This window comes from Caloenas nicobarica, chromosome 11, assembly GCF_036013445.1.
Source record: "Caloenas nicobarica isolate bCalNic1 chromosome 11, bCalNic1.hap1, whole genome shotgun sequence".
Classification (NCBI taxonomy): domain Eukaryota; kingdom Metazoa; phylum Chordata; class Aves; order Columbiformes; family Columbidae; genus Caloenas; species Caloenas nicobarica.
In genome coordinates this window covers 20,286,826-20,299,842 of record NC_088255.1, presented here as the reverse complement: position 1 = coordinate 20,299,842, position 13,017 = coordinate 20,286,826, and the positions used below count along the sequence as shown (strand labels likewise).

The 13,017-nt window shown below is 51.1% G+C and overlaps 1 protein-coding gene across 2 annotated transcripts in view; it reads right to left on the bottom strand.

The window, feature by feature from the left end:
- Positions 1 to 3,426: 3,426 nt before the first annotated feature.
- ABTB1 (ankyrin repeat and BTB domain containing 1) overlaps positions 3,427 to 13,017 on the bottom strand; it is a 129,479-nt gene continuing 119,888 nt past the window's right edge. For both annotated transcript variants that reach the window (XM_065642617.1, XM_065642616.1), the window contains 3 exons: positions 12,403 to 12,570; positions 8,676 to 8,876; positions 3,427 to 6,889 (listed from right to left, as the gene is read on the bottom strand). In XM_065642617.1, the coding sequence (XP_065498689.1) occupies positions 6,683 to 6,889; positions 8,676 to 8,876; positions 12,403 to 12,570 (576 nt within the window). In that variant the 3' untranslated portion in view covers positions 3,427 to 6,682. The remainder of the gene's footprint in view (positions 6,890 to 8,675; positions 8,877 to 12,402; positions 12,571 to 13,017) is intronic.

Here is a 13,017-nt window from a genome sequence, read left to right as displayed (position 1 = left end):
CCAGAGGAAGCTCTTCAGTGTCTGGAAACATTCCAGGAATTCAGAGGAAAAAATATTCCTAAGAGATCCGTGAGGAGTTTAGATGGATTGCATGATATGCACTGATGTCTAAACAGAGGAAACTCGGCAAAGAGCAAGCTGCTCGGTCTAGGGGGAGCAGAGGGGAGGGCAAGATGTCCAGCATGGAAAACACTTGTTATAAAACACACAGAGAATGGCAGCGGCAAAGCAGTGGCAGCTCAGGTGCAAAGGATGAGGGTGGTGAGAGCCTGTCCCAGGTTGGCCAGAGCGGTGGTGGATGGACCATCCCTGGAGACATCCCAGGCCAGGCTGGACGGGGCTCTGAGCAACCTGAGCTGGTGCAGATGTCCCTGCTCATGGCAGGGGGGGCACTGGGGGAGCTGGGGAGGTCCCTGCAACCCAAACTGTTCTGTGATCCTATGATGAGTGGTACCATCCCTGCCTCAGCTTAACGACGGTCCCTGACCAAAGGTAAGCAAGCTCTGCCAAGCCATGGTAAACCCTGCTGTGAGCCCAAGCCCAGGGAAAAGCCAGGCTTTCAGCCTTCCCAAGGTCGGCCATCTCCATACCAGAGTCGTGTCTTCATTCAAATGAAAACCATGCAATGGCAACACCAGCAAAGCTCTCCTAAGGCCAACACAAGAAATCAAGAGCATGAGACATCCACATGCCGGAAGCAAACAACTCCGGTTCCCCATAAAGAGGAAAAAAACCCCAGTTTTTCCCTCACGCTGGACTGCAGGGTCAGCTTTGTCCTGCACAGGCAGCCCTTGCGTTTGCTGTATCCAAAGCCCTGATGGCGCTGAGCTTCCAGAGCTCACCCCTTGCACTTTTCACACCAAGTCCTCTCTCCTCCCGCCCCGAGCATGTGTACGTCCCACGTTGCGGCTGCTCTGCACCAAAACCCAGACCGGGGGCACTTGCATGACTGGCAAGTCCTGGATGCCCGGTGAACGCTGAACTTTGCACGCAAGGCTGGTCGGCTCCGCTATCGCTGCCGGCACCGCGAGCGCTGCAGTCGGTGGAGCAAGAGAAGTACTTTCCCCTCGTGGGCTTTCAGGCCTGGAAGGCTCTTGTTTAATTGCACGCGTGATTGGAAAAGGTCACAGAAAATCAGGAAACAAGAAACAAACCATTGCCCCGGGAAGGGAAGGAGCAGCGTGGCCAGAGCCAGACGCTGTGCCCGACAGGCACTCAGGCCGGAGAAGCAGCGCGACAGAAAAAGCTTTCGGGACAACTCGCCTGAAGCATTTTCAGCTTCTCAATGAGAGCCTTCGGGAAAGGGAAAGAGATTGAACTTGCCGCCAGCAAACTCGCTTTAAAACTCCTGGATAAAAGTTCAGTTTTAGATGCAGGGAGGAGGGGGATGGAAGGACTTCTAGAGAGCAGATTGCTGGCTCCCGTTATGGAAGCAAGCTTAATAAAATTCATAGAAATATTGGTGGTTCTGCTGTGCTGTGCCAAGAATGTGTTAGAATGAAACCTTCTGAGCAGAAGGGAGAGATAAAATGTCATCTCAGCCTTGATATGAGAGATCAGCCTTCAACTCCTAAAGCGTATCTCAAAGAGCAGTAACTATCACACCGCCCTGCCTTCCCTCCGGAGCGGGGCTCCGCGCGGCCTCGCTCGCACCGTTCCTCACTGTCCTTGTCCCAGTGGTACTGGGATGACCCTGGCTCATGAAGGAGCGATAAGATTAAAGAAAAAAAAGGGGGGCATTTTTTCTTACTGGGGTTTTAATGACAATCCAGTCCAACACAGAGCAGCTCAGCCTTCTCCATGGGAAAAATACATCGAGTTACTTTGGATTCCTTTGAAAAGACCAAACCCAGCCTACCCTGAGCCCAGGAACCGATGCATGTGGCCACACTACAGCACTCGATTCACCTCCCTCTCTCCCAGCCCACCGTGCCAAAGCAACAGGGTTGTGTTTTGCCACACCAGCAAACGGAGCAGGGAGCAAACCAGATCCCTGGCAGAGAGCTGCAGAGGGGGCAGATCTCATTTTCCAGTCCTGCTCTGTCCCCTCGAGCTTGCTCTGCGGGTAACAGGAGGAGGGAGAGGAAAGCTCTCACCCTCATTTCTCAGGGCTTATTTTGGGAACCGAGCAGCCAGACCCTTGGGACCAGAGCTCGCCCTTTGCACGGTACTGATCCCCTCCCAAGGCTTTCTTGAGTCTCCCAAAGTGCCCTTCAAACCTTGCCCTGAACTCACAGGCTTACAAAGTTAGTAACAACAACCGGGAAAAGCAAAAGCCATGTGGATGCCTGCCCCCTTCCCCAGATGCTGATCACACGTAGCTTGTAGCTTGGCTTTAGCCTTATGGGTTTCCATGTCCACAGCTACACCCAAATGCGGCTGCTGTCCCCTGACAGATACCCTGCCTCTCTGCAGCCCTTGTCTTGGTTATTACAAATAACCCACCTCCAGTTTCCAACCTAAAACCCTAGAAACCAACCCTCGAAAAGGAGTTGTCTGCCCTTCTCCCTCAGCACTTCTTCACAGCAGCAGGAACCCCGGCAGAGCCAGTACCGTTATTCAGAACGGGCCCTGAACGCTCACAAATGGTTTGCCAGCACAGCCCCTCTTAATAAATTTGTTATGTCAAATCTGTTTTAGCTTAGAAAGTAGAACAAAATCCCGCTCTGCCAGCACCCCTGTGGGCAGAGAGGGACCCAAGCCTTTGTTTCCCGTCACCAGCCTTAACGAGGTTCATTCATCCCTGGAGCTGAGCGCAGACAGACCCAACCCGGCTCCCCAGGCTGGGACGGGCTTCACAGGCTGCACACAGCAGGAGACAGAACAACTCAGCGTCACCCCGAGCAGACGAGCCTGTGAACACACAGCAACTGCGAGCTGGGACCCGGGAAGGTGCCGTCTCCACAGTTTGACCACGACTGCACCAACAGCTCAAGCCTCTTTGAGGGGCTCATAGAATAACAGAATCATTTTGGTTGGAAGAAACCTTCAAGATCATCGAGTCCAACCCATTCCCCCACCCCTGGCACTGCCTCATGTCCCTGAGAACCTCATGTCCGTCTGTCCAACCCCTCCAGGGATGGTGACTCCAGCACTGCCCTGGGCAGCCTGTTCCAACGCCCCACAGCCCTTTGGAGAAGAAATTGTTCCCCAGATCCAACCTCAACCTCCCCTGGCGCAACTTGAGGCCATTTCCTCTGGTCCTGGCGCTTGTTCCTGGGGAGCAGAGCCCGACCCCCCCTGGCTCCAAGCTCCTTTCAGGCAGTTCAGAGATCAGAAGGTCTCCCCTCTGCTCCTGCTCTCCAGGCTGAACCCCCCAGCTCCCTCAGCCGCTCCCCAAAATAAGCTGAAGGAGCCCACTGAGTCCTTTCGGAAATAAAGCCAGACTAATGCCAGTTGGGAACAAAGAGGCCACAGCCAAACAGATATAGTGAAATATACTATTTTATTGCCGCACACATGCTTACAGATTTCTTCTTAAATATAATGTTGCTCTAATAAAATTTTACAATCTTCTTAATTCAACAAGTGGCTAATGGTAAAGAAGAAAGACAGAGGCAACGGAACACAAAAAGGACACTGGCAACAGAAGAAAAAAAAAAATCAAAAGGTTTTTATTTTGTGACAAAATGATTTGCAGCAAGAATAAAGTGAATTCAAATCAAAGTTTTGATGTGGCTCATCTTAATTAGAGCGCTTGCCTGCATGCTGACCATCTGCTTATGGGTGCTTTTGATAGCCCTGTTTTGCCAAAAGGGATGGGGGGGTGATTAAGGGACCCCGAGTAATTGGCCAATCTGACAGGCCTCACAGATGTGACCACTAAGTGCACACAGACAGATGAAGCGTTTGCTCGGCAGCCCACGTGGAACCGCGCTACCGGGGGGGCAGATCAAAAGGCTGCGCTGACCTTTCCTCCCACGTGTACGACCGCAGGCTCACTCGCTCCACGCTTCGGGCCGCAGGAATGGAATTATTCAAGAGCAGCCATAGGGAAAATGCTTCCCCTGCCCCTCCTCTGCCTTCCTCCCGCTTTGCCGCTGCCAGTGTCCATTTTGCTTTAGCAGCTGAGGCATCTGCAGAGAAAAGCGTTAGCACGTTCCTCAGTAATCCCGTTTCTGCGGCTTGTTCAGTACAAGCAGAAGGCAAAGGGCGCGCTCTGCGCTCTGGGGGCTCCATGCAAGCCCCGTGCAGAGCGGTCACAACCTCTGACTGCTGCGGAAAGCTGACTACTAAGATGTCAGATGGGGAATTCACGCAGAAGAGGGGATGTGATAAACTAAACATCCTGTTTCTATGTTCAGTGCCATCTTCAGCCACACAGGGCAGAGGAATGCGGGGGAACTGACCAGCTGGGTTAAGCTGTCGGTTGTTTCTGGAGGAGGATTTCATGAGCCTGACACTCCACTGCGCAAGAAAACAGACAGTTCTGCTTTCACCTTTCTTTCTCCATATATACGGGACTTCATATTAAAGCTTTCTCAGTAGCTCTTCCCCTCCTCAAGCCCACTGAGGTGTCTTTATCAGTTCAAGCTGCGCTGGGCTCTTTGGTGTCCTGTCAAACCACACCGAGCTTAGAGATGGACACGGAGGGACACGAAACAAACACACAGCTCCTCTCCGTGTCACCACCCCAAAGAGAAGCACAGTCCTGCTGCTCCCTGCGTCCATACAGCAACACAGCCCTGCAGGGACACATCCCTCCTCCCTCACCCTGATGGGGCTGCAGGAAACAAACCACGAGAATCTCCTTGCGCTTCCTCACAAGCATTTTGAAACAAGAAGTGAAGCACGCCCTGCTTGCATAGCCCTGCAGCTGCCATCCCCTGCCCCAGAGAGACTCGTTCTGCGAGAGGAACCAGTTAAACACGGATGACAAAGTGCACAAGCACCTGGAGTCCAGTTAAGTCGCTGCACCTCATTCCTGCCTCGCCAGCTTCTGTTGAGTGAAACTCAATCCTGAGACGTGGTTTAGCCAAACTCCAGCTTATCACGAGTACAGCGGCCAAACCTCAGTGCCCGCTCCTCGCTGTGGTGCCCAAAGCTGCCCGTGTACGTGCAAAGAGCTCCAACGTGTGCCAGGTCCAGGCAGGTGCTCTGAGCAGGGGCAGCGAGGCTGCGGTTCTCACCTGCTGTGGGAGCATCAGTGTCTCACGCAGCGAGATTAGCAAAGAAGAGAAACCCATCCCCACATCCACACCTGAAGGGAGTCCCTGCTGAAGGCTGGATCTCCAAACCCTTTCCTTATCCACGTGAAGCACCATGACTATTACAGAAAACACCACCCTGAAGCTGCATGGGGTCCCAGTTCCCACCCCAAACACTAAAAGCACACCTGACATGGATTATTTCAATTATTATTTGCCTCACAAAGTGACCAGAATGACAATATGCCTGTGCAAGGTTCTCTGTGTGCTTCATATACCTTTTCTCCCTCCCAGCACGGCAAAGTGTGCCCGGCCTGTGCCCTGGACACCCGAGACTCATAACGTGCCGTCCTGAACAGCTTTGAGCTCAGCCTATCTGGCAAGCCAAGCTTTATGCAGGGGTTATCACCTGCTGATTGGTGCCAAGGAAAAAGAACATCATTACCCTCATTAGGAGTCTAAGGAGACAACACGAGATAACACGACGTACTGCAGAACACAGACTCAAACATTCATTAGTACAAACAGGGAATTTCCCGGAGAACAACGAAGCGACAAGGCTCAAGGCTAAGCAAAGCCAGAAGGTCGATGTGTGGCACAGCTGCCCTGCAAGAGACCCAAATGACTTCTTTTAGTTTTAAAAGAGATTTCCAGTGACCCCTCTTCCCTGACTCACCAGCAAGTCAGTTTTGCTCTACCACAATAGACAAAAACAAAGGGAAAAGTGCTGTTTCCAAGAAGAAGGTGTTTCCTTCCCCTGTTCGGAAGAAAACGGGTTTCTAAGAACGGAAGGACTCTGGTCTCTACTGTATTCTCCACGATTTTTGTTCGGAAAGCCAAGTTTTTAAATTCTGAGCACTTCAAAGCAACGAAAAGCTATGGAAGACTTGGAAATCACTTTGGTTTTTTTCATCTAAGAGCTACAATGGCAGGTGAAGACAGTGCCTTCCACACGGCCAAGTACTCCTGCGTCCCTTTTAGGGAAGCACTGCCTACCTTTGCCGATCTCATAATGCCAACAGTTAAAGCAAGGCCACCTCCCTTCCACTATACTTATTTGGAGAGCTTAATCCAGTTTTCTTCCTCTGCTGGTGGCAATTCAACAAACATCCTGGCGTGAACCAGTTTCAGAAGTGCGTTGTTGGGCTAGAGGACAGGATGGGTCCTGGCAGTGGGCAGTAGCGAGTCCCCCAGCACAGCTCCCTTCCCAGCCCCACCAGCTCACAGCCCCCCAGCCGCATCGGATTGTCCAAATAGATTTGGGCTGAGCTTTGGGAGCTACTTCCGAAAAGAGAAACACAAAAAAACCCCAAACCAAAACAAACAAAAAACCCCATACACAAAATAAAACCAAACACAAACCAGACATGCAAATGTCCAGACATAAATAAATTAAAAAGAAACCATGCCTGAAAGTGGATGGGGAGGAGAACAAAGAAGGAGAAGAGAGACATTTCAGAGACTCGAACGTTCTTGCACTCCAAGCCATCCCAGGGGGGTGACACAGGCTGCGGGACAGGCAGGGTTTGCACACATCAGCACTCAAGCCCTATACTGGCCAGGAGGTTTTCCAGAGCTTCAAGTTTCTGGTTGGCTTCCTCGATGGCACTGTAAGTCTGCACGTTGCTGGTGATGTGGAAGCGGATGTCATCGACCAGAGGAATGGAGTCGGTCTCCTGCCGTTCCTCCACGGCCTCCGCATTCTCCTTCACAGCAGCCACGAACTCCTCCAACTCCACCAGCTGGACAGGGTGGACAAGAAAACCGTTAGGAAGACAAGAAGACAGGTAAAGGGATGGAAAGGGTTGGGGTACGGGGCTCAGCCACTGTTGAGGGATCCCGCAGAAGAAAAGGTAATGCTAAGGGTACATGTGGACCCAAATCTTCGTACAGACACCATGTGGAGATGCATCTTGCTGTTCATCTGGAGGAGGCGGTAATAGTCCAATCATAAATGGTCACAACCATAACCAATTTGCACCTCAAACTGCGCACTGTGACACCCACTAACTAAACATCCACGGGTCTGGCATTAGGCACATGAATATACACAATATTCAATATTCCCCCCAGAAAGGCTCCCCAGCAGGAACCAGGAGATGCTGCCAGACAGTTTTGGGAAATGTCTTGCAACAGGCAAGACGGCAGGTGCTTGTGCCCCGTTCAGAACTAGGAGCTACAGATGACTCTGTCCTCACCACCACCAGCAGATCACAGCAAGGCAGCTGCTCTGTTCTGCGCCCAACCTGACAGAATCAGGTCACCCATGAATGATTTTTGCATCAAGTTCCCCAGGAACATGTGCTGTGCTGAATGGCGAGAGGCAGCTCCCGTCTGTCTGCGCTACCGAACTGTGCCCAGGCACGGCAGGCTGCTCAGCCCTGCTCCGGGCTACACTCTGCCAAAATTTTTCCCCGATGCCACCATCAGTGCATCTCCACAAGGTGCTGGCAGCTGCTGCTGTCTGAACAGCTGGGGTGGCTCCATTTGCACCAGCACCCTTAGGAAGGCACGTTGCCAATGCTGGGTCTGAGGACTCCCACTACAGAACTGAAATGCAAGGGGAACACTCAAGCAAAGCCCGATCGTGCCCGATTACTACTTGGGATATTCACTAGCTTTCAAACCAAATCCCTTTTTCAGAGGGCAGAATCTGGGTGCATGCTGAGGTGTCTGTCATCCCCAAGCTTCATACGGAACAAAACAACAGTCCCAGAATAATTTCCTTCGCTGTTTTCCCATGCCAAAAAGAATTTCGCACCTTTCAAACTGCAGGTGAAAACGTCGCATTCCCACGTGAACTGTAGGAGCCATTTATAGAGATCTGTCTCAGGATAAAAGCACCCCATCCCCATAGATTCTAGTTTATCCTTCCGTATGGCAACTTTCTCCACGAGTCCTGAAACTGCAAGCTATAATCACTTAGGGTAACACCTAAATGGAGCCCCATTAAGAAAACTTCAGTGTTAAAATTCATCACTTCTGGCTGCTCAACAGCCAAATTTCCCCTGTGGAAACCTCTACTGTTATATTTGTCATCCTGGAGGAGGGTGGAGATCACATCCATTTCTCTTTTCTACAGCACTGTGCCCCTAGCAAACACCGACAAACATTCCCTGCACAGAGCTCCCCTGCACACCCCACTGGGCTCTCCAGGCTGCAGCCGGTGTACTCAGGCAACACCATTGTTGCTCTGGACACAGTGGCCAAAAGCTCAATGAAAGTCAGCTGCCCATGGCACTTAGAGAACTTTTTGGGCAGGTTTGTCACCCCATAGTCCACAGGGATGTGCTGGGCAGCCACCAGCATCTCGCTTATTGCAGTGACATCAGGTACTGCCGTGCTCCTCATCCTCCGTCCTAATTCATCATGTGCTTTGCTACTCCACCACTGCTCATTTTCAGGACCAGAGGGCAACTGTTTTTTACAGACCAAAGTACAACCACTAAATGTGTTGTATCTATGGCTCACTGTGCAGTCAGATTTATAGGCACATGTGGTGAATGCAGCGGGGAGTGTTTCTGCTACCTTCTCGATGATCTTTGCCATGTACTCTGTGCACTGGTCCTCCAGGCGGGTGAGCTGGAACAGCTTTGCGATCCTCCAGATGCTGACGATGTTGTCCTCGTCGAGGATCTGAGCCAAGGTCCTGCCGCAAAGGCGCTTGAGCCCAGGCAGCAGGTACATGTCTGCCACGCACAGCACGTCGTAGGCGTTTTCCGGGGACAGCTGGCAAGGGAAAGAGGAGAATTAGCGTCCCGTCCTACCCACTCGTCTCTGGCAAACTGCCTTCTCTTGTGTTTTAGCAGAGATTCTCTAAGGTGGTGTTTGGTCCATCACCGGACAGGTGTTCACAGCACTGCGCAGAGACAGGAGCTCAGGATTTCAGGGCCAAGTCTTCCACTCAGTTACCACAGAGGAGTTTAAAATGCTGCAGAAGCGGCTTGCTCAGCACAAAGCGAGACGTTTGCCCTTCTGCAGCTCACCCCTCTGGCTGAGCACAAAGCAACGCTGACACGCTGAAGTGCGGCTGCTAAGAAATGCTCAGTGTGGCAGTGGAAGGAGGTGGCTTTTACCCCATGTACTGAGAGACCTTCAAAGAAAACAACAGAACAAGCTGGCAGAACAGAGCACCCTGTCCCCACCAAGACTCTTCTCACATCTTGTACTGCTGGACTCGGGTTTTGTGAAAAATGTGCAAAATTCTCTTAAGTTCCTTCATCTGACTGGCTCTACTAACTCAGTCAGCACAACCTCCCTCGCACAAGGACAGAAAATCGCACCCCAAATAGACTGTAGGTGAGGCCCCACTAGGTAAGGAACAGACTCTGCATATCAAATACTACTGGAGCTGTAACAGGCATTCAAACTGAACTAAATTCATGCACCAGATGCTCCAGCTTACACTTGTGAGTGGCCTTTAACATTTTCAGGCTCTTGAGCTAGAAAACCACCCTCCCATTTCCCTCTTGGGTACTTTTGTTCCTCGCAAATGATCTGAAGGATAAAAAATGCTGTAGATAATGTTGGAGACACCACCTCCAGCTTCACTCAGTCTCTTTCCTCTGGCTGGGCAAATCCTATTTCAGTGAACCATCTGCATCACCAACCTGCAACTAGAGCCTCTCTCTGCACAGTTCTGTTCCTGCTAACGTGAATTGCAAAGAGCACAGTTACCCACATCCATTTGAACAGCGAATCTGCAGGATGCAGCATACCCTGGCTGTGGAGAAGGCGAGATCACTTGCATTTACAGACTGGATTGAGGAACGGGAGCTCTGGTGGAGCATGGTCCAATGCCCTGATAGCTGGTCAGCTGCAAAAACACTGCTGTCCACATCTACACACATGCTTGTTCACTCTGGCAACAGCAAAAGGCTGATTATTTCTTCCCCTACAGCTGCCCACATCGGTGTTTGGAGAGACTACTCCCAGCAAATGTCCCAGCTGTCCGACACGCTGCAATAGCCACACAGAAGTATGTGAGATGTATTAGAGGTCTGCCGTGAACGCTGTAGTGCCACAGTGGTGTAACAAAGCTCTTGGAATTATTAATCAAGTGCTGCTTTGTCCTTTCATAAGCTCCAAAGAACTTCATGAGTTGGAGGCGTTTGAGTCAGTTGTACTGATGGCAGCAGCTCCCAACCGCTTCATCAAGGACAAACCTGGCAAACGCTCCTCCAAAAGCTCTGCTTGAGCCCACACAAAAACCCTGATCAGCAACTTCTTTCTGTCTAGAACCTTTTCTGTCCTCAGCACACATTCTTCCTTCCAGCTGCAAGCATCGTCACTACTACCTAGCAAAGAAACATAAATCTTTTGTAAAAAGAGAAGTGCAATTGGGAGTGCTGACACGGGGCTGGAGAAAGCCAGGGCAGGGAGAACACTCCACATGTAACTGTGGAACCTGAGCTATATTCCTGTTTTCCTCACCATTTTTCGTGATAGTTTTTCATGACAAAAGAACTCTCTGCAGAAGCTCTTAAGTTGCCTGCTCAGTTTGAAATACAAGCTAGTTTCTCTGATAGATCCTGCATAGAAAACACATGAGCAAGACCCTTTCAACTCCTACACATTTTTGGTCTGTCCTCCTGCTTCAAGTCCAAACAGGGCAGCTGAGGCACCCTTGGAAAGGGATGGCTGCCTGGGAAACATCCCTCCTGTGAGACAGCACAAGGAGAGCAGGCAGGTGGAGAGGTGCAAGGGAACAGGGTCACGCTGCAGTGCAGCCACAAGGTCAGAGAATCATTTTGGTTGGAAGAGACCCTCAAGATCATCGAATCCAACCATTACCCCAACACTGGCACTAACCCGTGTTCTAAGAACCTCATCTCTGCATCTGTTCAACCCCTCCACAGATGGTGACTCCACCACTGCCCTGGGCAGCCTGTTCCAATGCCCCACAGCTCTTTGGGGAAGAAATCGTTCCCCAGATCCAACCTCAACCTCCCCAGGCGCAACTTGAGGCCGTTTCCTCTGGTCCTGGCGCTTGTTCCTGGGGAGCAGAGCCCGACCCCCTCTGGCTCCAAGCTCCTTTCAGGCAGTTCAGAGATCAGAAGGTCTCCCCTCAGCTCCTGTTCTCCAGGCTGAACCCCCCAGGTCCCTCAGCTGCTCCCATCACACTTGTGCTCCAGCTCCTTCACCAGCTGCGTTCCCTTCTCTGAACTCGCTCCAGCACCTCGAGGGCTTTCTTGGCGTGAGGGGCCCAAAACTGACCCCAGGATTCAAGGTTTGGCCTCCCCAGTGCCCAGTATGGGAGGAGAGGGTCACGTCAGGAGTGTCTCCACGACCCCAACATGCTGCTTTCCCTCTCCGCCTGCCCTTCGAGCACTTGGCTGATGGAAGAGCACGGACAAGCGAAGCATCTGCTCTCTGGCATACCAACAGCAATCCTGCCCTTGCTGCCTGCTAAATACATCTCTCCCTACCGCACATTCCCTGCTGCTACCCGGAGGTGAACGGATCAGCAGAAACAAGGTCACAGCCGCACACACTCTCTGTATGTGGCACCTGACCCAGGGCGCAAATACTGCTCGGGAGAAGTGACGCTGACAGGTGCAGCAGCGTGTCTGATCACTGCCCTAACACCAGAACGTGTTCTGGCATCTTGTAGCTAGACCTGCAGAAAACATTGGCCACAAAAACCAAAGCAGGAAGCTGCTTAAACGCCGAGATTTGCTGCACCTTCCATCAGGCTGAAAACTAGGTGGGTTAGGGCCGTTTTGTTGCTTGCAACACTGAGCACAGCAAGGCGTTGGTCTCCCAGTGGAACCTTTACCCATCCCAGCAATAAATAACAGTGGAAATAATGACTTGCTACAAATGGAAAAGTGGGCTATGATGCCAAGAGTAAATATGCAGAATCTCTCAACCTTCTCACATCTCCAAATGTGTTCCATCTGCCATCTACTGGCAGTCGCTCACCTTCTCCTTCCACAGAGCCAAAGAGGGAAATCTGCAAAGCTCTGCATTTATCACGCCAACACGCAATGTGCAACCCGATTTCCAAATTTTTGCTATGGGATGAAAGACTAGGGATTTGCTTCCCAAATGTCATGCACATCAACTAGATCCCTGCCTGGCTAACAGCAAGTCCCAGCATTTGGGTTCTTAAGACAGAAGGTAGCAGAGTAGAGCAGTGGGATTTAAGAAACCAGAACACACACCACCCCCTCCAGATGCTGTAGGAAAACACAGTGGTGAACACCTCCGGAATGAAGCAGCAGAGGAGGAAAGGCTCCACGGCCGGCCTCACCTCTGTGTCATCGCTGTAGATGTAGTAGAGGACCCGGATGAAGATGTCTTCTGAGATGTTGTGGAGAGTCACCACAGGGATGCTGGGCTGTGTCTGCAGTTCCTCACTCTCACTGAAATGGTCTTCAAGAAGGGCTTTGAAATAATCACTGCGACCACAGAAAAATGCCTGGAGAGGGAAGAAAGATCAAAACACTAGCACCCTTCTCATTGCACCAAGTCAAACAGCACTACCAACCAGCTGTCAGAGCAGCTCAAAGATATTTCAGAAGTTCAGACCCTGTAACTCTGATTCTCCCTGTATTTTGAAGCTGCATCTCCCAACAGTTTTCCACACCTTATTTCTATCCATGCCTACCCTCAGAAGCAAAAAAAAAAAAAAAGGCAATTTGTAAGCGTAAGAGATTCAAAAGTAGCACAGCATTAGGGCAGGAGTTTGAGTTAAGGTTAGATCTCCAAGTCCATTCTTACTGCTGTCTACTTGCAGATCAAACTCTCCCCTCTCCAGACACTGAACTCACAAGCCAGCAGTAGGAGATTTTGCAGCTGTGAATGTTGTAGCTGAGTCCATACATTTATCTCCTCCTCTCTGCGAGAAAGGCAGGGTTTGCTTTAA